The sequence below is a fragment of the Tenrec ecaudatus genome, chromosome 1 (assembly GCF_050624435.1).
Source record: "Tenrec ecaudatus isolate mTenEca1 chromosome 1, mTenEca1.hap1, whole genome shotgun sequence".
NCBI lineage: Eukaryota > Metazoa > Chordata > Mammalia > Afrosoricida > Tenrecidae > Tenrec > Tenrec ecaudatus.
In genome coordinates, this window is record NC_134530.1 from 142,610,274 (window position 1) to 142,636,319 (window position 26,046).

Below are 26,046 nucleotides of genomic sequence, written 5' to 3' on the forward strand. Positions count from 1 at the left end.
AAGCTGATGGTGTCTGGCTATCAAAAGAGATAGCGCCTGGGGTCTTAAAGGCTTGAAGATAAACAAGCGGCCATATAGCTCAGAAGCAACAAAGCCCACATGGACGAACACACCAGCCTGTGTGATCACGTGGTTCCGAAGGGAGCAATTATCAGGCATCAAAGAACAAAAAAATCGTATCATTGGGTGCGCACCTCCATGATATGATCGCCGACCACAAACGGTGCATAAGCAAATGTGGCATACAAAGCTGATGGTGCCCGGCTATCAAAAGGGATAGTGTCTGGGGTCTTAAAGACTTGAAGGTGAATAAGCGGCCATCTAGCTCAGAAGCAACAAAGCCCACATGGAAGAAGCACACCAGCCTGTGCAATCACAAGGTGTCGAAGGGATCATCAGAACAAAAAAAAAAAATCTTACCATAGTGAATGAAGGGGGAAGTGCAGAGTGGAGACCCAAAGCCCATTTGTCTGCCATGGGAGATCCCCTCACAAAGAGGAGATGAGTCAGTCAGGGTGCAATGTAGCACCGATGAATACAGCTTTCCTCCAGTTCCTAAATGCTTCGTCCCCCACCAATTATCATGATCCGAATTCTACCTTGCGAGTCTGGATAGAGCAGAGGATGTACACTGGTGCAGATAGGAGCTGGAGGCACAGGGAATCCAAGGCAGATGATACCTTCAGGACCAGGGGTGTGAGGGGCGATATGGGGAGGGTAGAGGGTGAGTGGGCTAGAAAGAGGGAACCGAGTACAAGGATCTACATGTGACCTCCTCCCTGGGGGACAGACAACAGAAAAGGGGGTAAGGGAGATACCGGACAGGGAAAGATATGCCAAAATAATAATTTATAAATTATCAAGGGCTCACGAGGGAGGAGGGAGGGGAAAAAAGAAGACCTGATGCAAAGGGCTTAAGTGGAGAGCAAATGCTTTGAAAATGATGAGGGCAAAGAATGTACAGATGTGCTTTACACAATTGATGTATGTATGGATTGTTATAAGAGTTGTATGAGTACCTAATAAAATGTTTAAAATATATATATGTGTATTTCGAAGTGATAACTGAATTGGCATCTTCCACATGGGGGTGCGGCCATTTGCCAAAAATAGCACCGAACCTAGAAAGCTGCCATCCCTGGGGTGGCAGTGAGTTTGAGCTATTCTAATCCCTTCCTCTCGCCTGGGTCTTGCCGTCAAAGGCCATGAGTTGTTAAGATGGTCTGTCGGAGAGAGACGCATCGTCCTAAAATGAAGGGCTGGCCCCTGAGACAGTGAACTGCCCTTGTGCTGCCTTCACATGCTCTGTGCTCCATCTTCAGAACCAGGAAGTCTAGCTCAGTCCTCTAAGTCTTAGCTGTACCTCCTCTCCCGGGGAGCGGAGCATCTGAATCTCAGACCTCTCCCCAGGCTAATGACATCAAAACACCTCAGCATGTGGCCCAAGAATACTTCTGCTTTCTTTTTGGAGATCCACAGGTAACTCTGAAAGGTTGTCAGCTTTCAGAACTACTCTTTTATCAGAATATAGGTCCATACTTATTGTTGAAAATATATAAAACTAATTAACACTAGAAAACCAAACTTCTAACATGAAAAATGAAAAAGTCAAATGAAACCACTCATCTCGTTTCTTGGTCAGAAGCTAATTTATGAAACGTTATCTATCACCATGTTTTGAGAATAGCACACTGGTCATGTGTCATATTATCAAATCTAACACACAATGCCACACTAGGAGAATATACTTACCTCAAAAACAGCTAAATCTATGCCTGCATAAGGAATAATGCCTAGCACGTTCGGAAGATAACCTTTGAAAAGGGCTTTGACGCCCTCTTGTTTCAGAAGCTTCTTGCCACAGTCAATCACCCCAGAATACTGTCCAGTTTGACCGACAGCCAGTCTGGTCTTTAGAACCTGAACGTGAGAGAACACAGCAAACATGCATCAGACTGTCCTAACGGAGCTAGCAGTCTGTGAGTGTGCTGCTCTCCAATATCTAAAATTATCATAAAAAAGAAATCTTAATCTTACTCATCAGACAGTATAAAATGTTATCCACACGGGAAAACAGAATGAATCCCTGTGGCTTTGAGTGCACTGCTTCCATGTGTTGTGAGACAAGTTATAAAACAAAGCCATCTGCAGTAACATTACTACTTCTCAATAAAGAGACTATGGCCAAAATTCAAGATAAGAAAAATATATGTATGGAAAAATTATTTGATGCACGTTTAAAACATAAATTTTCTCTTAGAACTGTAAGAACTAACAATGAGGCCTATAAATTTCTTTAATATGATTTGGGCATTTTGTGCTCATGAAATTGTGACATGACAGGAAGTATAGGGACAATCCAAACCAAACTCACTGCCATCGAGTCAATTTGACGCATAGTGATCCTACAGGGCAGGGGACAACTGTAGGCTCCAATCATCTGTGTATGATCAATATTCTTATGCCACTGTACTTCTGATAGAGAGTTTAGGGGACTTAAAGTCACGGTGATTAAGAGCAAATTTTAGATTCTCTTCTCATAGCCACTTTGGTATCTCTTTTGTCTTTATTATTATTATTAAAGGATCATTTTATTGGGAGCTCTTACAGCTTTTATTACAGCCCATATAGCAATTGTATCAAGCCTATTTGTACATATGTTGCCATCATTATTTTCTAAACATTTACTTTCTATTTGAGCCCTTGGTATCAGTTCCTCCTTTTTCCCTTCCTCCCCCTCTCACTCTTGTGACCTCTTGATAAATTATAAATTATTATTATTTTCATATTTTACACCTACTGCTATCTTCCTTCCCCCACAGTTTCTGTTGTTCATCCTCTCGGAGGGGCTGGGTGGTTACGTGTGAGTCATTGCCATTGGTTCCCCCTTCCTCCCCTCCTCTCCCCTACCCTGCTGGCATTGCTACTCCCATTCCTGTTCCTGGAGTCCGTGTGTTGTGAAATCTGATCTCCTCTCTGGATCTGTGCACATGCTGCAGTATCGCCTGCAGTAAAAGTGATAGTGGGGTGAGGAAGCCTCAAGGAACCAGAGGAATATTGTGCGTTTCATTGGTGCTTTACTGCGCCCTGGTTGATTCATCCCTTCCTTGTGACCCTTCTGTGAGGGGATGTCCCATTGTTTACAGATTGATTTTGGGTCTCTGATCTGAGCTCCTTGTTCTCAACAGTATGTTTTTGTTTCTTTGTTTGTTTGTTTTTCCTCTGATTTCTGTTACCTGATCCTGTGAATGCCTCACAATCCCACATGCTGGTGTGCTTCTTCCATGTGGGCTTGCTGCTTCTCTGCTAGATGGCTGCATGTTTATCTTCAAGCTCTTAACACCCCAGATGTGATATCTTTGAATAGCTAGTCACCATCAGCTTTCTTCACCACATTTGCTTATGCACCCATTTTGTCTTCAGATTGCGCCAGGAGGGTGAGCATCACAGAATGCCACGTTGTTAAAGTGTCTTTGCTTTGAGGCAGGGCTTAAGCAGATTCCCCAAGTCCGTGCACTACCTCAGCATATAGCCAGATACATATATGTACAGAGGCCAATATCTCTAGTTTTATGAATTTTGTCACACCTATGTTTATACCTCTATCCATAGCTTTGCTTCCTAGATCTTTCCCCTCTTTTTTTTTAACCTTCCACCTGCCCCACCATCATGCTTGCCCTTCTTCTGCCTCCTAGTAATTCCTCTCAACTAGATTGCTGTTGCTCCAACAGCCCCAGAATATCTACATCCTCCTTATTGTTGATTTTAATTCCCTAGTTGTTCCCTGTCTATGGCACTGTTTGCTCACCACTCCCTTCCCTCACCTCCTCCTCCCCCAAGTCCCTCCAGAACCATCAGTCCTGTTGCTTTCTCCTGGAGCTTGCTCCCCATGCCTCTTAATTTTCTTTCTTGTCTTTTAAATGACTTTTGCTTTCTTCATGAATGATGTTCTTGATGTCAGCCCACAGTTCATCAGGTCTTCTGTCATTAGTGTTTAATGCATAAAATCTTATCTTAAGATGTTCTCTATAGTCATGTGACATAGACTTAAGATCGTATTTTGTCTCTTGTGGACATTTATCTTAATTTTCTTCACCTTCAACCTGAATTTACATATGAGTAATTAAGGTCTGTACCATAGTGAGCGTCTGGCCTGGTTTTAGCTGCTAATATTAAGCTGATAATAATTCCTTCCATCTCTGAATTTCCATAGTCTTTCATATTTACTTTTCTTCTAGAGTTTATATTTTGCACAATCAATATGTGTATTGGTTGCATTTTTCCTTCTGGACTATAAACTCCACTACCAAATTCTCTGTATGATTCTTCCCTGGATCCCTACAGCACCTAGCATATAACTAAAATTTAGTGGGTTCAAGATACAAATTTGACCAACTAATGAGTTACTGATTTTATAAAACAATTAGTCAACAAAATTTCCATCTGCTTGGGGCACCTACAATATATCCCTTGTCTTAAAGAAAGAAAAAAAAAAGGTCTACCAAGGCCAACTGACATTTGAAATGAGAGTTAAATTTTGTAGGTATGAATATCAATTTATTGTCCATAATTCTGATTTTAGATTCATTCACTTATAATGAGTTATGATTTGCATTAGAAGAATGAGTTAAGTAAAAATTTTGTAAGAATGCATACCTCTAGTGGATAAATACAGGTCTGAGCAGTCACACCAGCCAATGAACCAGATATAAATCTCTCAGGATTTCCTACTTTAGCACCATCAAAACTAAGCCATTTCTTGAACTGTACAAATAAAAGCATTTACATGTAGAGTATTATGGAAATGGAATATAGATTGTTTCTAAGGTTATATTAGTTCTTAGCATAAAATTATATACCAGATACTCAATATTAGTAGACCCTCATAGAATAGTCCATTTTAATTTTATACACTTAATTTTCTAATATAATAAGGGCCTTGATTGCATGTGTTTTTTCCATTATCTGCAGAATACATTAGAGGCATTAAATCGCATAAGCATATTCATGAATATGGTATTTCCTAAGAGGTATGCAAATGGAACACACAGTCCTAGGACTGAATCTTTTATCTCTTTATAACAGTGCAGCTTAGCTGTGATCAACATTCACTATTGGTTGGCTACTGAATTTTAAGCGATAGTAAAGTGATGTAGGAGGGAAGCTTTTTGTTAAAGGGAACAAGCTTGCTTAAATTAACTAGAGTTACATGGAGGGTCTTACAAGAACACATGTGTAATAAGGAACACAGGAACCTCAGCCTGAAAGTCAGGCTTCCCAGAAACTAAAAGAAGTCATGTTTCATGGATATTAAAACTGTACACATTTTAAGATCCTGGGCTGTCTTGTCAAGCAGATAACCTTGTCATCTCCTTACTGTCATAAGAGTCATTGCAGACCCGTAGCAATCCCCTACGGGTTTCCGAGACTATAACTGTTTATGGAGTAGAAAGCCCAGTTTTTCTCCTATAGAACTGGTGGTTTTGAACTGCCAACCATGCGGACCACAGGCCAACACACTAACCACTACATGACCAGGTTACCTCCTAGGAAGGCTGATTTCCTTTTCATTTTTAAAAAAAATTTCTTTAATAACCAGCCATCTTTAATTGAGTATTGTTTGCCACTCTGTTCTTTCTTTTTTATGGTTTTTTGCTATAAAATTCCTATGTCATATACTTTCATAGTTAGGTTGCTTTTTAAAAGAGTTGTGTAAACATTATCCAAATCAGTTTTAGGGTACCCACACCCTTCTTCACTTATTATTTTCTCACCAATTTCACTCCCCTCTCCCCAGAATCCCAATAAACCATTGCATCTGTTATTATCTCTATGTATCCACTCTTTCTGTGTTTCATAAACTGTGGAAAGTAGCAGTAACAATAAAGATCAAAAACAGAGAAAAAATAAAGAGAAATAAATAAAAGACCATCAGCGATATTAAAATAAGCCAGAGAGAACATGTATTTTGTGGAACAAGTGAAAATATTTAAACCTAGAGCAAATTCAGGTTGGGTCAAGAGGGAGGTCAACTGACCATATTATACTGTAATTCCATCCATCCTAATCAAGTTTGCAAGGGCCTCTGTCTGATGGCAAAGCTGTTCGTGTTCCTTGACTGTGGCCAGAGGACCTTACTGAGGCTTAATCCTACTAGGTACTCTGCAGATGGGTTTGGGGCTCCTACTGTCCTCCATCAATTGGGTATTCACAATTTAAGCTCCTTCATCATATTTGGATTTTTTATTATCATCTTTGGATCACACAGGCTGGCGCGCTTCTTCCATGTGGACTTACTTAACTCCTCACTTAGATGACTGCTTGTTTGGATATAAACCTTTAAGACCCCAGACATTATTCCAATTGATAACCAGGCACCATTTGCTTTCTTCACCACACTTTGCTGTCGTACCCTTATCTTCAGTGATCATTTCATGAAGATGAATATTCAGGAGGACCATGTTGTAAGAACAAACTATTCTTGGATTGGAGCTAGAATTAGGTGGAAACCCAGAATCCATCTAGTCAAACGGATTTCCTTGTTTGTCTTCTCCTCCAGTAGCCTATTACCACTGTAATTCAGCTACTTCCTATGAACTAATTTGCCGGTTGTCAAATCATTTTCTCCCTATCAGAAAGTGTGATTGGTTCAGCTAATATGCCTGAGAGTGCTAGCAATTTCCAGTATTCCTTATCATCTTCTTTCTAATAACAGAACTGACTCAGCTACAGGTTACATTTCTCCCTTCTCCCTAGGATTGGCCAGGTAACAATGGCCAATGTGATACAAGGGGAAGTTGGGTGTGTAGCTGTGATATCATCTAAAGATAATTGCCCTCGACTCATTCTTTTTCCTCCTCCTGGGAAATGACAGACAATCACAGCCTTAAAGATGTCTTGGAGATGACAGAGCTGTGCTGCTGACCCTGGGGTCACTTGCTTTATCTTATTAAACTACTGTACTCATTTCCATATCTCTGTTACAATGCCTTAGGATGGCCCCTAACACGTACAACAAGTACAGAAATTAGATACTGAATGTGTGGTGCTGCCAGAACAAGAAATTAAAATATAAGACCCAGGTTTTATTATCAGATGTCACCGGCTGTCAGGAATGCACTGCTTTGTGGAAGGTAGTCTGATAAAACTACCTTCTACTTGGAAGGCAGACTATGTGCTTTCTGAACCTGCAGTTCTAGAAAAACTAATTGAACAATCTCAGAACGTTGGCCAGTGTTGCCTGGTTATTGCTATTTTAGCTAGATCTGCTGAGAAGAAAGCATCTCTCTACTCTTCTACCTCAGGACCACCTCCAAAGCCAGTTGTCAAGTAAGGATGAAAGCAAATCTGTTTTCTTGGCTTGAGAGCTGGAGTTGAAGAGAGTTGAAATGGGACTTCAGAGTTGGAGAAGTGATCTGCTTCTGTATCCTAAGAAGGAGATAGAAGTTTGTCCCAAACAGAAAAGTAGACTAAGGTGTTGTCTTCTGACTGAAGCCTATTGTTTCAGTTGGCATCAAGATAACTGCTATAAAAGGGAGGGAGTAAAAAGATGACTGAGCACAGTAAATAAACATCAGAAGTCATCTTTGTGTGTATAATTTCATGTGTTGAGTAGAAGGAAATAAGTAAGTTTAACTATTGAAACACTACTAAAGATGCCATAAAACCAGCCGATAAAGCCCTGTGTTTCCCTGAGCCCTAAAGCAGCTCTCAGGCCCCCAAACGTGAATGAGTAGATGCTGACCATGGAAGATGCTTCTGAGGCCCTGCCTCACATATAGGCAGCTCCTTATAGATCCACATTGGCAAAGGCTTCTTATCTCTCTGCTTTTCTTTCTCAGAACCTACACAGCCTAGATGTCTCTAAATTCAAAAACCACAATCACTGTCATCGAGTTGTTTCTGATTCATAGGGCAGGCTATAACCAGCCCTGGAGGTTTGTGAGACTTTAAATTTTTACAAAGAGTAGAAAGCTTCATCTTTCTCCCAAGCAGCCACTGGTGGTTTCAAAGTGCTGATCTTGCAGTTAGCAGCCCAGTGTGTAACCCACTATGCTAGCAGGGCTCATATATAGACGTCTAGGGAAGTCAGAAACCCTAGGAGTAGTCCCTGTACAATGTGGGGCTCCCCTCATATGACAGGCATTTCAGAAAGACATTCTATACAGTTCCAAGAATTTCCAGCGAAATAAAACAACTCACTTGTTGTTGCTGTTGTTAGGTGTCATTGAGTTGGTTCTGACCCATATCAACCCACTATACAACAGAATGAAATACTGCCGAGTTAAGTGATCAAGGGTAATGTAACCAAGGGGAATTACTGAAAACCAAATGAAGACTGAGAATTATAGTGGGACAAGAGGAAAGTCAAAGGAAATAGAGGAAAGAGTTAAGAGGCAAAGGGAATTTATAGAGGTCTAAATAAAGGCATGTACATATGTAAATATATTTATATATGAGGACAGGGAAATAGATCTATGTGCATATATTTATAGGTTTACTATTAAGGTAGCAGATGGACATTGGGCCTCCACTCAAGTACTTCCTTAATGCAAGTATACTTGTTCTATTAAACTGGCATTCTATGATGCTCACCTTCCTGATATAATCGCTGAAGACAAAGCGGGTGAATAAGCAAATGTGGTGAAGAAAGCTGATGATGCTCAACTAACAAAAGATATAGCATCTGAGGTCTTAAAGGCTTGAAGGTAAATAAGTGGCTATCTAGCTCAGAAGCAAAAAAGCCCACATGGAAGAAGCACACCAGCCTGTGCGATCATGAGGTGTCAAACTGATCAGGTATCAGGCATCATCAGAACAAAAAAATCATATCATTGTGAATGAGGGGAACATGCAAAGTAAAGACCCAAAGCCCATTTGTAGGCCACTGGACATCCCTTAAAGACGGGTCTTGGGGAGGAGATGAGCCAGTCAGGGTGCGATGTAGCAACCATGAAACACACAACTTTCCTCTAGTTCCTAAATGCTTCCACCCCCACCACTATCATGATCCCAATTCTACCTTACAAATCTGGCTAGACCAGAGTATGTACACTGGTACAGATAGGAACTGGAAACACAGAGAATCCAGGGAAGATGATCCCTTCAGGACCAGTGGTGAGAGTGTGGATACTGGGAGGGTGGAGGGATGGTGGGTTGGATAGGGGGAACCAATTACAAGGGTCTACCTATAATCTCCTCCCTGGGGGACGGACAACAGAAAAGTGGGTGAAGGGAGACATCAGACAGTGCAAGATATGACAAAATAATAATTTATAAATTATCAAGGGTTCATGAAGGATGTGGGAGCAGGGAGGGAGGGGAAAAAGTGAGGACCTGATGCCAGGGGCTTAAGTGAAGAGCAAATGTTTTGAGAATGATGAGGGCAATGAATGTACAAATGTGCTTTACACAATTGATGTATGTATGGATTGTGATATGAGCCCCTAATAAAAAGATTAAAAAGAAAAAATATACTGCCCAGTTCTGTGCCATCCTCACAATTATTCCTATGCTTGAGCCTATTGTTGTAGCCACGTGTCAGTCCATCTCCTTGAAGGCCTTCTTCATTTTCACTGCCCCTCCACCAAGCATCATGTCCTTCTCCAAGGATTAGTCTCCCTTCACAGCATGTCCAAAGTACGTAAGACTTATTCACCTTTACACTGGCTTTTCTCCCTTCCCTGTACCCCTGCTTCCTCGTTCTTGCTTCTTTCCAAATAAATTACACCCAGACTCTGCTTGTAGGGGAATCCAAACTAAAACTAAGAACACAATCGTGCTGTTCTTAGGCACGGCTGAGTCAGTTCTAACCCAAAGCAATCCTATGCACAACAGAAGGAAACACTGCCCAGTCCTGCACCATCTTCACTTTTTTAGGTTGCACCCACTGGGTCAACCTATCTTGTTGAAAATCTTCCTCCTTTTCTCTGACCCTCTTCTACTTTACCAAGTTTGATATTATTCTCTGTGACTTGTGTCTCTTGATGAGTAACATGTCCAAGTACATGAGATAAAGTCTTGCCATTCTCATTTCTAAAGAGCATTCTTCTGGCTGTACTTTTCCCAAGACTTTATGTAAGACTTAGTCACCCTAATGTTGGCTTTTCTCCTTTGTTCTTCTGCCAGCTCGTGGTACATTCAATATTCTTTGCCAACACCCTAATTCATACGCATAAATTCTTCTGTGGCCTTCCTTAGTTATTGTCCAACTTTCACGTGTATGTGAGGCAATTGAAAATAGGGTCAGGCACACCTTAGTCCTCAAAGTGACATCCTTGCTTTTCAAAACTTTACAGACATTTTGTGCAGAATATTTGCCCAATGCAACATGTTTGATTTCCTGACTTCTGTTTACACAAGCACTGACTATGGATCCAATCAAAATGAAATCCTTGACAACTTCAATCTTTGGCCTCTTTATCATGTTGTCGTTGACTATCCCAGTTACAAGGGCATTGATTTTTTTTAGCATTGAGTTGAAATCCATAATGGAAGCTGCAGTCTTTGATCTTCATCAGCAAGTGCTTCAAGCAAGGTCGTGTCATCTGTAGATCACAGGTGGTTAATAAGCCTCCCTCTAAGCCTGATGCCTTGGCCTTCTTCATAAAGGTGTCTCATTTGCTCAATATGCAGACTGAATAACTATGATGAAAGGATGCGACCCTGATGAACACTTTTCTGATTTTACACCACACAGTTTTTCCTTGTTCTGTTCAATTGACTGAATTTTGATCTATGTACAAGTTCCACATGAACACAATGAGATATTCTGGAATTATCAGTTTTCTTAATGTTATCCATATTTTGTTATGATCCACACATTCAAATACCTTACACATTTACACATCTTTCTGGTATTCTCCACTTTTAGCTAAGATCCATGTGATATCAGCAATGATATCCTTCATTCCATATCCTTTTCTGCACCCTGTCACTGTATTGCTGCAACCCTTTTGAATTATCTTCAGCAAAATTTTACTTGCATGTAATGTAAATGAAATTGTTTGATAATGTCTATCTTCTGTTGTGTCCCCTTTCTGTGTCAGGGGCACAAATGTGGATCTCTTTCTAGCAATTGGCCAATTGTCTTCTCCATTTCTTGGCACACAAGAGAGTGCTGGCAGTGCTTTATCAGCTTGTCGACACGTTTTCATTGGTATTCCAAAAATTTGTGGATGTTTATTTTTCCCTAATGCCTTCAGGGCAGCTTGAGTTTCTTACTTCTATATCATTGATTATTGATCATATCATATCTCTTGAAATGTTTGCCAACCAATTGTTCTTGTGACTCAATTTATTCCTTATATCTTCTTCTGATGCTTCCTGAATTGTTCAATATTTTGTCAATGGAATCCTTTAATATTGCAACTTGGAGTTTTGGAATATTTTTTCTTCAATTCTTTCCATTTAGATATTCTGCGTATTCTCTTTTGGCTTTCTCACTCCAGGTCTTTGTACACACTCTGGAATGGGAATACTCAAACGTCCTAAAGAGTACTGGACACAGGGTCTGCGACGGTATTGATATAGGGAGTTAAAATTTACATGACAGCTTCCCAGTAAGGGCAGAACCCGATAGTAAATGGGGTCAAGCCACAAGTTCATTGTATCAGGGGTCTGGTAAGCACATGAGTCAACTCAGTGACCATTTCTCAGTTCCCTACCTATATATTTAGGAGTTAGGAAAAACTCTACATTGATTCACTGGATTGTATAATAAATGTCATTATAGTCTCCTTCCATACAAGACAGAACTTGTAAATCACAAGCACAGTCACATCTCTGGTGTCTTATCAAATAGGCTGCGTTAGATGTGATGTCTTAGCAAGAAGAGATAAACAAAATGGACTTAGTATGGACCTATTGACCAGACAAATGCATTTTCCCAAACCCCTGTCTGTAAAAAGAACAAAAGTAGTTTGTATACACGTTTACATTTTGTCTTGCCCAATGTAATCTACAGGAATCTTATGATCTTGATATTCCACAGAATATCGCACTACTATACTATTGATGGTGGCTGATAAGATCTGATATGACATGAAAAGTATTCTAAAGAGTGTATAAAGATTCAAGAACCTACCACATATACAAGGGAACTTCAAAAGTTCATAGGAAAAAATCCATTGTCTTTTAATTTTGTTCTCCACCACCTTTTTGAAGCCCCCATGAGTGTGATCTATAGGTAATGATATATCCTTTTGCAAAACAAAGTACCAGAAAGGATCGATTCAAGAGGTGTGGCATTGCATTCATCACCAAAAAGAAGATTTCAAAATCTATCCTGAGGTGCAATGTTGTCAATACAACTATTTTTCAAATTCGTGCACCAACCACTAAAGCTAGTGATGCAGAAGTTGAAGAATTTTAACATCTTCAGTCTGAAACAGATCAAAGATGGAATGAGATGTATTGATAATCACTGGTGATAATTATTGAAATGCAAAAGTTGGAAACAAAGAAGAAGGAACAGTAATTGGAAAATATGTCTTTGTTGATATAAATGAAATGAGATCGCATGGTAGGATTTTGCAAGACCAATAACTTCTTCATTGCAAATACCTTTCTACAACAACACCAGTGGCAACTATGCAAATGGACTTCTTCAAACAGAATACACAGAAATAAAATCGACTACATCTGTGGGATTAGGCAATGAAGAAGCTTGGTATCAACAGCCAAAATACACCAGCGACCAATCGTTAAATCCAGGTTGAAGCTGAAGAAATTTGAAACAAGTAGATGAGACCCAAAATAGGACCTTAAGTCTATCCCACCTGAATTTTCAAAACAGATTTGATGCATTCAACACGAATGACAGAAGAAGTGATGGCCTGTGGCACAGCATCAAGATCATCAGACATGGAGAAAGCAAAAGGTCATTGAAAAGACAGGAAAATAGCAAATATCAAAGTGGATGTCAGATGAGATTCTTAAACTTACTCTTATTCAAAGAATGGCTAAGGCAAAAGAAATGATAGAGTAAAAGAACTGAGCTGATTATTTCAAAGGGCGCTTGAGAAGACAAAGTATGGTAATATAAAATGTACAAAGACAGAGTTCGAAACCAAAATGGACGAACACGCTGAGGATACCCTAAATTGAAAGAAAAATTCAAGCATTCAGCTGAAATGCTGAAAGATTCTAGGAGTAAAATATGTAACGATGTAAGAAGTAGCAAAAGGAGATGGGATGAATGCACAGAGCAACTGTATCAAAGAACTAATGGAAAGATGGACAGACAATCACTTTTAAGAGGGAGCATATGACCAAGAACCAGTGGTTATGAAGGAATACATTCAAGCTGCACTGAAGGTACTAACAAAAACCAAGGCTCCAGGAACTGATGGAATAGCAACTGAAATGCTTCAACAAGCTGATGAAGCCCTGGAAGCACTCACTCATCAAAGCCCAGAAATTTGGAAGACAGCTACAAAAGAGGTCCATACTTGTACCTATTCAACCAAAAGAAAGTGCCCAAGAAAAAACACAAACTATAGAACAATACCATTGATATGACATGGAAGGGAAATTTTGCTGAAGATCACCCAACAGTGGTTGCAGTACATGGACAGGGAAGAGCGAGAAATTCAGGCCAGAGTCAGAAGAGGACATACAACAAGATTTATCACTGCTGATGTCAGATGGTTCTTGGCTGAAAGCAGAGAATGCCAGAAAGCTTTATAATGATGGGGTTATTTCGCTCTGGAAAGGCATTTAACTGTGTGGACAAAACAAACTCTGGATGCCTTGAGAAGAATGGAAATACCAGAACTTCTACATGAACCAAGAGGCAGTTGTGCAAATAGAACAAGGAACTACTGTAGGCTTAAAATCAAGAATCTTATATATAAGGGTTGTAACCTCTAACCATACTTATTCAATCTGTATGCTTAGCAAATAATCAGATAAGAAGAATATGAAGAAGAGCATGGAATCAAGATTGGTGTAAGACTTATTAATAATCTGTGATATGCAGATGACACATATGAAAATCAAGGATTACAACCTTCAGTATCGATTACAATTCAATGTAAAGGAAACAAAAATCTTCACAATTGCACCCATGGATAACAATGTGATAAACAGAGAAAAGACTAGAGTTTTCAAGCATTTAATCTTGCTTGGATCCAAAATCATTACTTATGAAAGAAGCATCCAAGAGATCAAATGGCACATTGCATAAATCTGATGCACAAGAATTCTTTAAAGTATTAAAAAGCAAGGATGTTACTTCAAGGATTTAAGCTGTGCCTGACCTAAGCCATAGTATTTTCAATCACCTCATATGCATGTTAAAAGCTGGTCATTGAATAAGGAAGGCTGAAAAAGAATTAATATTTGAATCACGGTGCTGGCCAAGAATATTGACTATACCACGGAATTCCAAAAGTACAAACATATGTGTTGGAAGAAGTAGAGCCAGAATAATGTTCCTTAGAAATAAGAAGGATGACGAAACTTTGACTCACTTCGGTCATGTTATCAGGAGAGACCAATTCCTAGAGAAGGACATCAGACTTGGTAAAACAGAAGGTTAGAGAAAAAGAGAAATACCTTCAACTACAGGGTTTGACACAATAGGTTCAAATATAGTAACAATTGGGATGATGGTATAGAACTAGGCAATGCTGTCTTCTGTGGCATACAAGGTTATGAGTCAGAACTGATTCAACAGCACTGAAAAAATAAGAATGACATGCGTCAGTACATCCTTTGTAGTCATGGGCAAGTTCCAATACAAGAACTGCAGGGAAGGATCCCGAAAAATAACATCTAGTATGCTACTGGGTCTTAGTTGAGACTGAATTCATGGCCATTAGATCTACCGGCTTTCCATATACCACATCAAAAGTGACCAGGCTGAAACCCAACTAAAGTTTCATCTAAGGTGAAAGACAGAGAATGTTTGATCACTTTCAGACTGAACAAGTTGGTATCACTCCTCAATTTTCTCATCACTGGCTTTAGTGGTTGGTGCATACATTTGAATAATGGTGGTATTGACTGGAATTCTTTGTAGTCATTTAGATATTACCCTGTAACCTGAAATTACATATGATCAATTGATGTCTGTCCTCCACTTAGCCCTTAGTTTTGTTTTAGCTGATACTGAACTTCTCTGGCATCTCTTGCCTTAGTTCTGTCGATTTGATTCCTGTGTATTCCATCTGGCAAGGTCCATGTGTAAATTCACAGTTCATGTTGTTGAAAAATGGTATCTTCAATAAATAAATATGGATCTTCCAAAATTTCATCATGCAATCTCCAGTGTTCTACCAAGAACAACTCTTCCATTTTGTTTCCAACTTTCACATTCTAATCACCAACAATGTATTTTGATTGCATGTTTAATCAGACCCAGACTACAGAAGTTGGCAGACTTCTTTGATTATTCATCATAGACTGCTGTTGGTAGTGCATGCATTTGAATAATAAAGTAGCCTTCTTTGAAGCGCATGGATGCTATCCTATCACTGACAGCCCTGAATTTCAGGATAACCTTGAAATGTTCTTTTTATACAATGGATGTGACGCCATTTGTCTTCAGCTTCTCATTCCGCACAGCAGGCCATACGAATGTCTCCTTCAACACGGCCAAGACAGGTCCATTTTAGCTCCCAAATGCCTAGTTATTAACCGGAAAACTTCCACTTTCCCAAGATTCATCTGTTGCACACTCCATTTTCCAATGATTCATGGATGTCTGCAGCTACTTCTTCTCACGGTGCATCGTAAGTGGAAATCGGAAAGTTGCTCCATCGGCGCTACTCAAAGCAGCAGCTCTTAGCCTCGTCATATGCCAGTGCTTTCTAATCTGAGGGGCTCATCTGGCAGACAATGTTCCCTGCTTTGCATAGGTTTTTAGTAATTAATTTTTCAGAAGTGGCCAGTCTCTTCCTTCTTTCTGCTCTGTTTTATTCAAGAGGCTTTACTGAGATCTGTCTACCACAATTTGACCCTGCTGAGATTTGAAATACCAGTGGCATCGCTTCCAATATCAGTGTCAGTACTACACACTGACAGACAGTGGTGGCTTTAGAGAAGCGGTAAGAACACATCTGGAACCAAGCTAATTAAGCTTTATTTAGGTTCTCTCGGAGAAGACCCTGTGACAAAACTTTGAAGTGACTGCAGAAAAACACTGGTAGATGAGAGTCCAATTACTCTATGAGCAAGGTACACATGGGCTTAGCTGTGTTTAATTACTAACCTGTAGGGAAATTTTTCACTTTGTTTTTAAGTCACATCAAAGATTCAGCTTCTAGGTATGGCTGGCACTTGTCTCTCAACTTTAGAGCACTTTCCTACAGAACCAAAGCCTCTTTTCAAATTTATGACCCTGGGTGTGGTAGAGCACCCAGCACAGGTTTACATACACTTAGTAATCTGTAGCCAACCATCCAGTGTCCCAAAGTTCCAAACCTGTGGAGTATGTGAGGTAGGAACTCAAAGGGAGCAAGCACAGTATGTGTTATCAAGCAAGTTGCCATTGTAGGCAAATGAAAGTTGACCTTGCCGGAGACTTCTGGGGAGTAATGAGAAGCACATATCTCAGAGTCGTCCCCCTGATGCCAGGGATTGGGCTTCTATCTCTAAGTCCTTCAGGAAATCTGCTCCCAGAGGCTTTAATTCCCTATCACTTTCAGTCAGCTGCTTGCAGGAGCAGAGCAAGCTTCAGAAGCCAGAGAAGTGCCTCGGGCAAACAGACTTTAGAAGCCAGCACAGAGAAGTCAGAATGTGCAGGTAAACAGTTGTCTTGGCTATCGAGTGGTGCTGTAATAGAGATATCACGAGTGGATGGCTTTAACTAGCCGAGATGGACTTCCCCGGTCGTTAGGAAGCTAAAACACACAGTCCACAGGGTCTCACAGGGCCGGATCTAAGGGAAAGTTTCCTCTGTGAGTTGGCTCTGAAGAAAGGGCCTTTCCCTTCTCAGCGTGTGTTTCTCAGCTCCTTGGTGATCTTCAGGTGATAGAGCAACAACCTTCCCCCAATTCGGCTACTTGCTTAATCTGCTCCTTATCGATCTCAAAAGAGGCTGACTCAAGGCACAGCCTACACTAACACTGCCACCACCTTAACATAAAAAAATTCACCCGAATGTGATTACAACCACAGGCATGTGGATTAGGATTCATAAAACATAGGTTGGGCGACACAATTTGATTCATAACAGAAGCAATAGATTGAGTGCTTTCATGCTTGGTGGTAACAGTGACTAGGTATGTAAAAGGGGCATAGGGCAGGGTCTGGCTACACAAAGGGAAGGGAGAATCAAACTCATCAGGCCAAGGCCAGTTCTTAGGAGGAGGAGGCCAGAGATGCCCCACCCTCTAACCTTTTTGTACCAATTCCACACCAATCGTCCTTTCCAAGGCACTCTCTGCTTCTCTACTGGCTTCAAAAATTAATTGTAATGGCCACATACAACTCAAGACAATACTCACTATTAAGAGGTTTCTTAGGGAAGTTAATAGGTTCAATCAGGGTCAGTAAGGCTCGGGATATATTTCTTCTGGTTGGGAGCACCTCTCCTCAGCATGTCTCTCCTCTGGTCCTGTCTCTCAGCTATGCAGCCCCTAGCTCTTTCCCAGGCTCTGGCAAGAGTTACTAAGGTTTTTCAGCACTGCCAAAAAATGCCCAAAGGGCATGCTACTCAACCCTAAGCTTCAGCTTGAAGGTATGTGGGTGGCTCGGTATGGATTGGGTCAGCAAACGTGGCTCCCCTGGAAACAACCCACTCCTCAAGCAAGCCTCCTATCCAAAAGCACACAACTTTCTCACTTCATGGGCTGAGACACCTTCCTCTCTGATTCAAGACCTGGTTTCTGTAGCCATTGCTTCATGCCACTTCTCTCCTGTCTCTCGCCTTCTCTGGCATCACAACTCTGTCTCCCAAAGCAAGGCTCAGCAAGAAGATATCTCAGGGTCCCAAGGCTGCACTCCACTCCTGGCTCTTCTTTCTGGATTGCCTTGATGCCCCCACTTCCTGCTTCTGAGATGGTTCACTGGATACCCGGCAGGATGTTAGAGTTCCAAGTGTTTACAACAGAAATTAATACTGTTAATAATCATTTACAACTCAATCATATAAGCCTATCAACATCCCAACACCTCTGCCCCCACCCTTCTCTTACCAAGACCCATGAGGAAAAGAGAAAATAAACCCAATCCTCATGATCTTACCCAGTTATTGGTGAGAGTTACAGACACTATGACTAGAAGAGTCTTTTCAAGTAATTCTTTGGACCACATTAATAACAGCAAACAAGGACCAAACAGGACAAAGCAACCATGATTCCATAAACTTCAGGGACAAAAAGATAGGATTCCCTACCAGACAAACAACCCATAGCAACTGAAGTACTGGCCAAGGATGAGAGAAATCTAAAAGAGGAGGTAGAAGAGGGAGATGACACATAACACTTTCAGCCTTGGGAATAACTACAAGAGTATGCACTCTAATTCCTTCTAGTAAGACCGAAGCCATACCCTTCTATGAGACCTGGTTCCTATCTCCTCTTACCCCCTCATGAACACCCTCTAGCAATGCCCTGCTCTCCCTCCTGCATGATCAACTGTCCCCTCTCACGTGGACCGCTCTGTTAAACGTACACCATATTATCTCTTCCATTAATTCTTTTGAAAGATGCTTCCTTGACTCTATGTGCCCCTCCAGTTACCACTTCATTTTCTCTCCTTTTCACAGAAAAATTTGAAAGAGCTGTGTGTTCCTACTATCTCCAATTTCTTTCCTCTACTTTCCCCATAAGTATTCCTGAAGGTGCAGTGTATTAAGCACTGGATTGCCAACTGAAAATTAGGAAGTTCAAACCCACCCAATGCTCCCTGGGAGAAAGATGATGTTTTTCCACTATCTTAAAGATTTTCAGTCTCAGAACCCCTATACAGCATTCTACTCTTTGTATAGGGTTGCTATGAGTCAGAATTGACCAGACAGCAATGGGAATTTTCTTTATAGTAATTATCACCAGCCGACACACCCTGAATTTGCATTGTTTATTTGTTTCCCTAACTTATATTTTAATGTCAGTTCAACAAAGGTTTTTGGTTTTGTTTTCCTGTTTTGTTTTCATTTGTATGTTTGTTTTGTTTATGTCTATATCTGCAGCATCTAGGATAGGAACACAAGAAGCATTTATTGATGAATTAAATATTTGTTTAATAATAAATACATCCTTAGTTCAAAGATTTTTAAATGTTTTTAAGATGTGTAAATCTAGTGTTCTATTCATCACATTCATCTCTCCAATTTATTTTTATTATTTTTTTATATTTTCTTAAAATATTGAGGTCTTATGACTAAATTAAAGTCCTATACAAAGATACTTTAATTTTATGTAACATAAAAATGTTTACAGAAAAAGAATTACAAGAAAAACAGAAATTCTGCTTCAAGAAGATGGAAAGCTTGAGAAGCATGTGGAATACTCTTGGACACTAGCATGAGAAATAACACACTATTTGAAAATAAATGTATCTAATATCAATGTGAATTTAAGCAAAATAAAATCTCAAATTAATAAATTTTATGATTTAATGCATAATGTCCATCTGTTCTTCATTTCATTAAATTAAGAGATTGATTCTCTAAGCATCATATTAGAGTAAGTCAAAAAGTATTGCTCCTAGGACTCCAGCTCATATATGCATACATTTATTCCAAACCAAATATGTTTAGGTTTATATCTGCAATCTGTGCACGACTACAGCTAAATTCTCTCATAAAGGATGCCTTCAAAATAAAAGGTCCAATCAAAGCAGTGGCGTCAGGAGTATCTTCTGGGACATTTAAATTCAAGGCAGAGAGGTCGGCTTACATGATTGTGGTAAATGTTCTTGCGGACTTTAAAGGAATAATCTTGATTGATTTTTTCCAAAGGATATAGGATGTTCATGGAGGCTTATTATTAATTAATTTTAAATAAATTAAAAACTGCATTAGTGGGGAAAAGTCCAGAAAATTTTGCCAACTAATTTTTTTCCATCACAACAATGCACCTACTCATTTTTTTGAGGATAGGAAGGACTGTCCTATGAGAATTTCATAAGGAAAGCTTATTTCATCTACCTTACCACCCCAACCTTGTCCTTCGAGACTTTCTACTACCCAAACTCAAAGAACATTTCAATGGAGCACTGCTTGGGTCCCTGAAAGATGCCAAAGCCTCTAGCTGATGGGTGTGAAGCGAAGAGGACAGATTCTCCTGGGAAAGTCTGAGGGATGGAAACCATGTTCAGAAGTCTACAGGTCCACATGGAGGACATTTCCAGAAATAAGAGCTTCACGTTACATTCTGATATTTTTGTTTAACAAAAGTTGAAATGATTTTATAGAAATACTTTTTATTAACTTACCCAGTACATAAACCAAAAGTTTTATAAAACATTCAAATTGTTCAAATGAAAATTTAGTCATAAAATGTATCATGAGGGCTTTCTACACTGTCATTGAAATTAAAAGAATTACCAATAAATATCAATTATGATAAGAATATATAAACCACAAAGCCTCTTACAAAAACAATAGCAATAGGAAAATAGCAAAAATTATCAACGAGGATAAACAGTTACTAGTATGCACATTGATAAAACTGCTTTTACACATTCCAGTTTTCTCTTGCACAAGTATCTAGCTGTAAAAATTAAATTTAAAATCCACTCCATGCTATAAAATCCCATGTGTTACCTGTTCATAAGCTCCACACTTGAGCGCTGTCTCTGGTGCAATTTTTAAAACATTCACACCATTTCCTCTCCAAAGAGAAGTAATTCCTCCTTCTTTTACCATCTGCTTAAACCCCCCCATCAATCTCATTGTCCCTGGCTGCGAACCATGAACCTAGAAGTGAACAACAAATTCATTTAATCATTCATTTATCTACTTACAATTCATGTTGAATTAACTTTTAAATAATATTATTACTAATAATTATGCACATATGTGTACAAATGTTGCATGTCTGTAACACCATTCTAATTTTGCTTCAGAGACATATGAGTTATATATTAATGTGTTTGCTATTCACAATTATACACTCTAATTTATCTAACACATCAAAGGGGAAAAACAATAACTTAATAAAAATAGGAATAACTTAATGACCAGAAAATTTCAGCATATGCAAGATATAATACTACTAATTCATGTAGATTATTAAAGTATGCATTGAAATATGCTTGAAAAAGAATGGATGGAAATAAATCAAACTTTCAATAGTGCTTAGTTCTAGGAAGTGAGGACCACTTGCAGGCCCTTTTAATGTCTTACTTTATATTTTCTTGCATTTGCACATGTTCCTAATTTATTTTATGAACAGAAAAATATGATGAAAATGATGGTTTAACCATGTCCCTCTTTCTTCTTCTATTATAGGCAGGAGGATATTTTATTAATGTTTTAATTTTTTTTAAATCAACATTTTCTCTTCACAAGCAGTGATGTTCACCATAAAATTATTCTCACATATAATAGTTTGAAAAATATCTCTGTGTCCAGGAATAAGAAAAAATGATCAATAGAAATTAGGATACGATGCCTGCAATGAAGTCTTATATTACTTCCTAGGGAGCCTGGTGGTGTCGTGGTTCCTCACGAGGCTGAGATACACAGGTCCACGGTTTAAAACCACAGACGAGCCACAGGGAAAGACGGGCTTCTGCTCCTGTCAACTGGGAGTCAGAAACTCGCAGCCGCATGTCTACCTGCCCCAGAGGGTTGCGGTGAATTGGCATCAACACGACGGCAGTGAGTTGTTTTTTTTAGAGTACGTGTGAAGAACATAAATTAAAATGAAAAGATGCTCTAGTCATTTTGTTAATCATTAAAAAAAAAGATATAAAATTACACTAAAGCAAGCGCTATTGTTCTGCACCTTCTAATCCGTGCCCACTCATAGTAACTCTAGAGGGCAGAGCAGAGCTGCCACAGGGGATTTTCTTGGCCGTGTAACCTTCACAGGGGCAGACTAACAACTCTGTCCTCCCTGAGTCATAAGTTCGGTTCCAACTGCTGACCTTGCCGTTAGCAGTCAGGCATATAACCGTTACATCACCAGGGGCTCCTCAGAGGAAGCACTGCTAAGAGTAAGAGGACACAGAGAGAATGAAAGGTCAAGAAGGAAATTCACTAATACAAATAAGGATTATTTTGATTGTGAGAAAATGGCAGTAATTTTTCCTCTATTTTTCCATTTCCCTGATTGTTCATAGTCAATAGATGTTCATGTTATTTGAAAAAATACACTTTTTAAAGAATCAAATAATTATGTAAACTTTCATGTGACTTTGTTAAAATAATAAGAGTAATGTTTATTAATCTTACTTCTCCCTAAAAATAATGTTGTTGTTGTTGTTGTTAGGTGCTGTCCGGTCAGTCGTGACTCACGGTGACCCTATGTACAATGGAAGGAAACACTTCCCAGCCCGACATCACCCTAATTCTTGCAATGTTTGAGCCCATTGCTGCAGTCACTGTGCCAAGCCATCTCATCAAGGGCCTTCTTTTTCATACCTTTCTGCTAAAAACAAAGCCGCAGTTGTTAAGTACTATACAGTCAGCTCAGACCATCGAGACCCTCTGCAAACAGAACAAAATCCGGCACACTTGGCCGCATCCTCACAATCACTCCCACGCCCTAGCCCACTGTTGCAGTCACTGCGTCGATCCACTTTATGGAAGGTATTCCGCTTTTTGGTTGCCCCTCCACTTCACCACGCAAGATGTCCTTCTCTAGTGACTGGTCCAGGGGTCCTCAAACTACGGCCCGCAGGCCACGTGCAGCCCATGGAGGACATTTATCCGGCCTGCCGGATTTTTTGCCCGTTTTGTTTTTTCACTTCAAAATAAGATATGTGCAGTATGCATAGGAATCTGTCCATAGTTGTTTTTTTTTTTCAATAGTCTGGCCCTCCACCAGTCTGAGGGACAGTGAACTGGCTCCCTGTTTAAAAAGTTTGAGGACCCCTGGCACTGGTCTCTCCTTGATACCATGTCCAAAGCATGTACGATGAAGTCTTGCCATCCTTGCCTCTAAGAAACACACTGGCTTTATAAGACAGAATAATTATTTGTCCTTTCAGCAGTCCATTGTGCTTTGAAAGTTCTTTTCCAGAGCAATTTTAAATGCACTGATGAATCTTCTTATTCAATGTCTAACTTTCACATGCATAAGAAGCCACTGAAAATGCCATTGCTTGGGTCAGGCAAACCTTAGTCCTTAAAGTAACATCCTTGCTGCTTTTTAATATTTTTAAAAGATCTTGTGCGGCAAATTTACCTAATGCAACTCATCTTTTGACCTCTTGACTGATGCTTCCATGAGCATTGATTATGCTTCCAAGAAAGGATCCTGATATTACCTATTTGTCCAGGTGTGAGGATTTTTGTATTCTTTACATTGAGTCACAATTCATACTGAAGGCTGTGATCCCTGATCTTCATCAGCAAGTGCCTCGAGTCCTCCTCACTTTCAGCAAGTAAGGTTGTGTGCTCTGCATATCACAGGTTCTTAATAAGCCTTCCTCCACATATACCCAGTTTCTCTGATGATTTGCTCTGCAGAAAGATTAAATAAGTGTGATGAGAGGACACAATCCTGTTGCACACCTTTCCCATATTTAAGCCATGCAGAATTCCCTCGTGTTCTCACAACTGCCTCTTGACCCGGGTACAAGTTCCCCTGGAGCAAGATCAAGTGTGCTGGAATTCCTTTTCCTCTCGGGTTTATCCACAGTTTAATATGGTCCACAATCAAATGCCCTTGCGTAGCCAATGAAACACAAGGAAACATCTTTCTGGTAGTCCCTGCTTTCAGCCACGATCCATCTGACATCAGCATTGATATCCCTTCTTCCATGACCTCTTCTGAATCCAGTCTGAACCCCTGGTAATTCCCTGTCCGTGTACTGCTGCAGCTATTGTTGGGTGATCTTCAGCAACATTTTCCTTGCATGTCATTTCAATGATATTGTTCTATAGTTCGGTCATTCTGTTGGGTTGCCTTTCTTTGGAATAGGCATGAATATGGATCTCTAGCTGTCTTTCAAATTTCCTGGCACAGATGAGTGAGTGCTTCTAATGGTTCGTCAGCTTGTTGAAACATTTCACTTGATATTCCATCAATTCCTGGAGCCCTGTTTTTGGCTAATGTTTTCAGGACAGCTTGACCTTCTTCTTTCAGCCCTATTGGTTCTTGCTCATATGCTACCTCCAGTTTTTGTTTCCTTGGTTTTTGTTTTTTGTTTTGGTGCAGTGACTCCGTTTATTCTTTCCATCTTCTCTTGATGCTTCCTGCATCATTCAATATTTAACCCATAGAATATTGCAACTCAAGGCTTGACTTTTTCTTGAGTTCTTTCAGTTGCAGATATGTTGATTATGTTCTTTTTTGTTGTTGTTTTTTAATTCTAAATCTTAACACATTTCATTGTATCTGCTTTTGTCTTCTCGAACTACCCTTGGAAATTTTCTATTCAGCGTTGACTTCCCCCTTTCTTCTAGTTACTTTAGCTACGCTATGATTAAGAGTAAGTTTCAGAGTGTCTTCTGACAGCCATTTTGATCCTTTCTTTCTTTTGTCTTTTTAATAACCTTGGGCTTTCTTCATGGATGATGGTCTTAATGTCCTCACACAGCTCATCCGACCGTCTGTCATTAATGTTCAATATGTCAGCTCTGTTTGTGTGATGTTCTGAAATTCAGGTGGACTAGAATAAAGGTCATATCATGACTTTCACAGATTTGTTTTAATTTCCTTCAGCTCTATGCTGAACTTACATATGAGCAATTGATGGTCTGTTCCACAGTGGACTCCTCGCCTGGTTCTAGCTGCTGATGTTGAGCTTCTCCATAGTCTCTTCTCTTTAGATAGGGTCAGTTTAATTTCTTTATATTCCATCTAGAGACAACAATGTGTATCATTTTCTTTTGTGTTGTTGACAAAAGGTATTTACTACGAGCAAGTCATCAGCCTTGCAAAATTCTATCATGTGATTTCAAACTTCATTTCTATCACCAAGACTGTATTTCCCAACTACTATTCCTTCTTCTTAATTTCCAAGTTTTTCACTCCAATAGCCAATAATTATCAGTGCATCTTGATTGCATTGATCAATTTCAAACTGAAGTTGCTGGTAGAATTCTTCAATTTCTTCATTTCTATCTTTTGTACAAAAAATTAATAATAATTGTACTGATTGGATTTCCTTAAGGGCAGATAGATATAAAGCTGTGACATTTTAATTTAAGATATATCTTGAAATATTCTTTTTGAGAATGAATGAACACCATTCCTTTTGATTGTGTCATTCCTAGCACAGTGAACCATGATTTGCTGATTAAAAATGGCCAATACCAGTCCACTTCAGCTCACTAATGCCTATGATCTAGAGCTTTATGTGTTCTAGTTCACTTTTGGTGACTTCCAATTTTCCTTGATTCATACTTCTCACATTCCAAGTTCTGATCAGTAGCAGATTTTTGCAGTGGTTTCTCTTAACCTTCAGTCATGCCTAATCATCAAAATGAATATCCCAAAGGCTCCACTCCCACCAGTTCACCCAGCTAGCATCACCACGGTAGACTCCACTCTAAAATATCAACTCCTCCTCAGTCACATTTAAAGTGCCCTCTGACCCCAGGGATCCACCCTCTGGTACTGTCTCTAACAAATTTCTCCTTCCATTCAGTAGGCCTTCAGTATCTGACAATGTTTCCAAGTTAGGCATAAGGTTTTCAGTGGCTACTTCCTTCAAAGTAGGTAACTTAGTCCTTTTTAGTTGTCTGCTCTTCATCTAAAAAAATAGTCTTCATATTTTCAGCACTGACTATGTGCTAGGAATTTAATCGTATTTAATCCTTCAATTAACCCTGGTATTATTATACCCATTTATACCCTCAACTGGAAGAGATAAAGTAATTTTTCCCACAATGTAAAATCAGAACTCAATTAAATATCTCCTGACTCTAAAGTCCCTGCCCTTAAACTACATTTTACTAATTTTTACTACACAACACAT

At 39.6% G+C, this 26,046-nt stretch overlaps 1 protein-coding gene across 1 annotated transcript in view; it reads right to left on the bottom strand.

The window, feature by feature from the left end:
• Positions 1-26,046, bottom strand: part of LOC142436946 (mitochondrial adenyl nucleotide antiporter SLC25A24-like) — a 67,724-nt gene that overhangs the window by 6,133 nt on the left and 35,545 nt on the right. The window contains exons 6-8 of the mRNA XM_075540272.1: positions 20,717-20,869; positions 4,657-4,764; positions 1,753-1,920 (exon numbers count right to left, since the gene is read on the bottom strand). Of these exons, the coding sequence (XP_075396387.1) occupies positions 1,753-1,920; positions 4,657-4,764; positions 20,717-20,869 (429 nt within the window). The remainder of the gene's footprint in view (positions 1-1,752; positions 1,921-4,656; positions 4,765-20,716; positions 20,870-26,046) is intronic.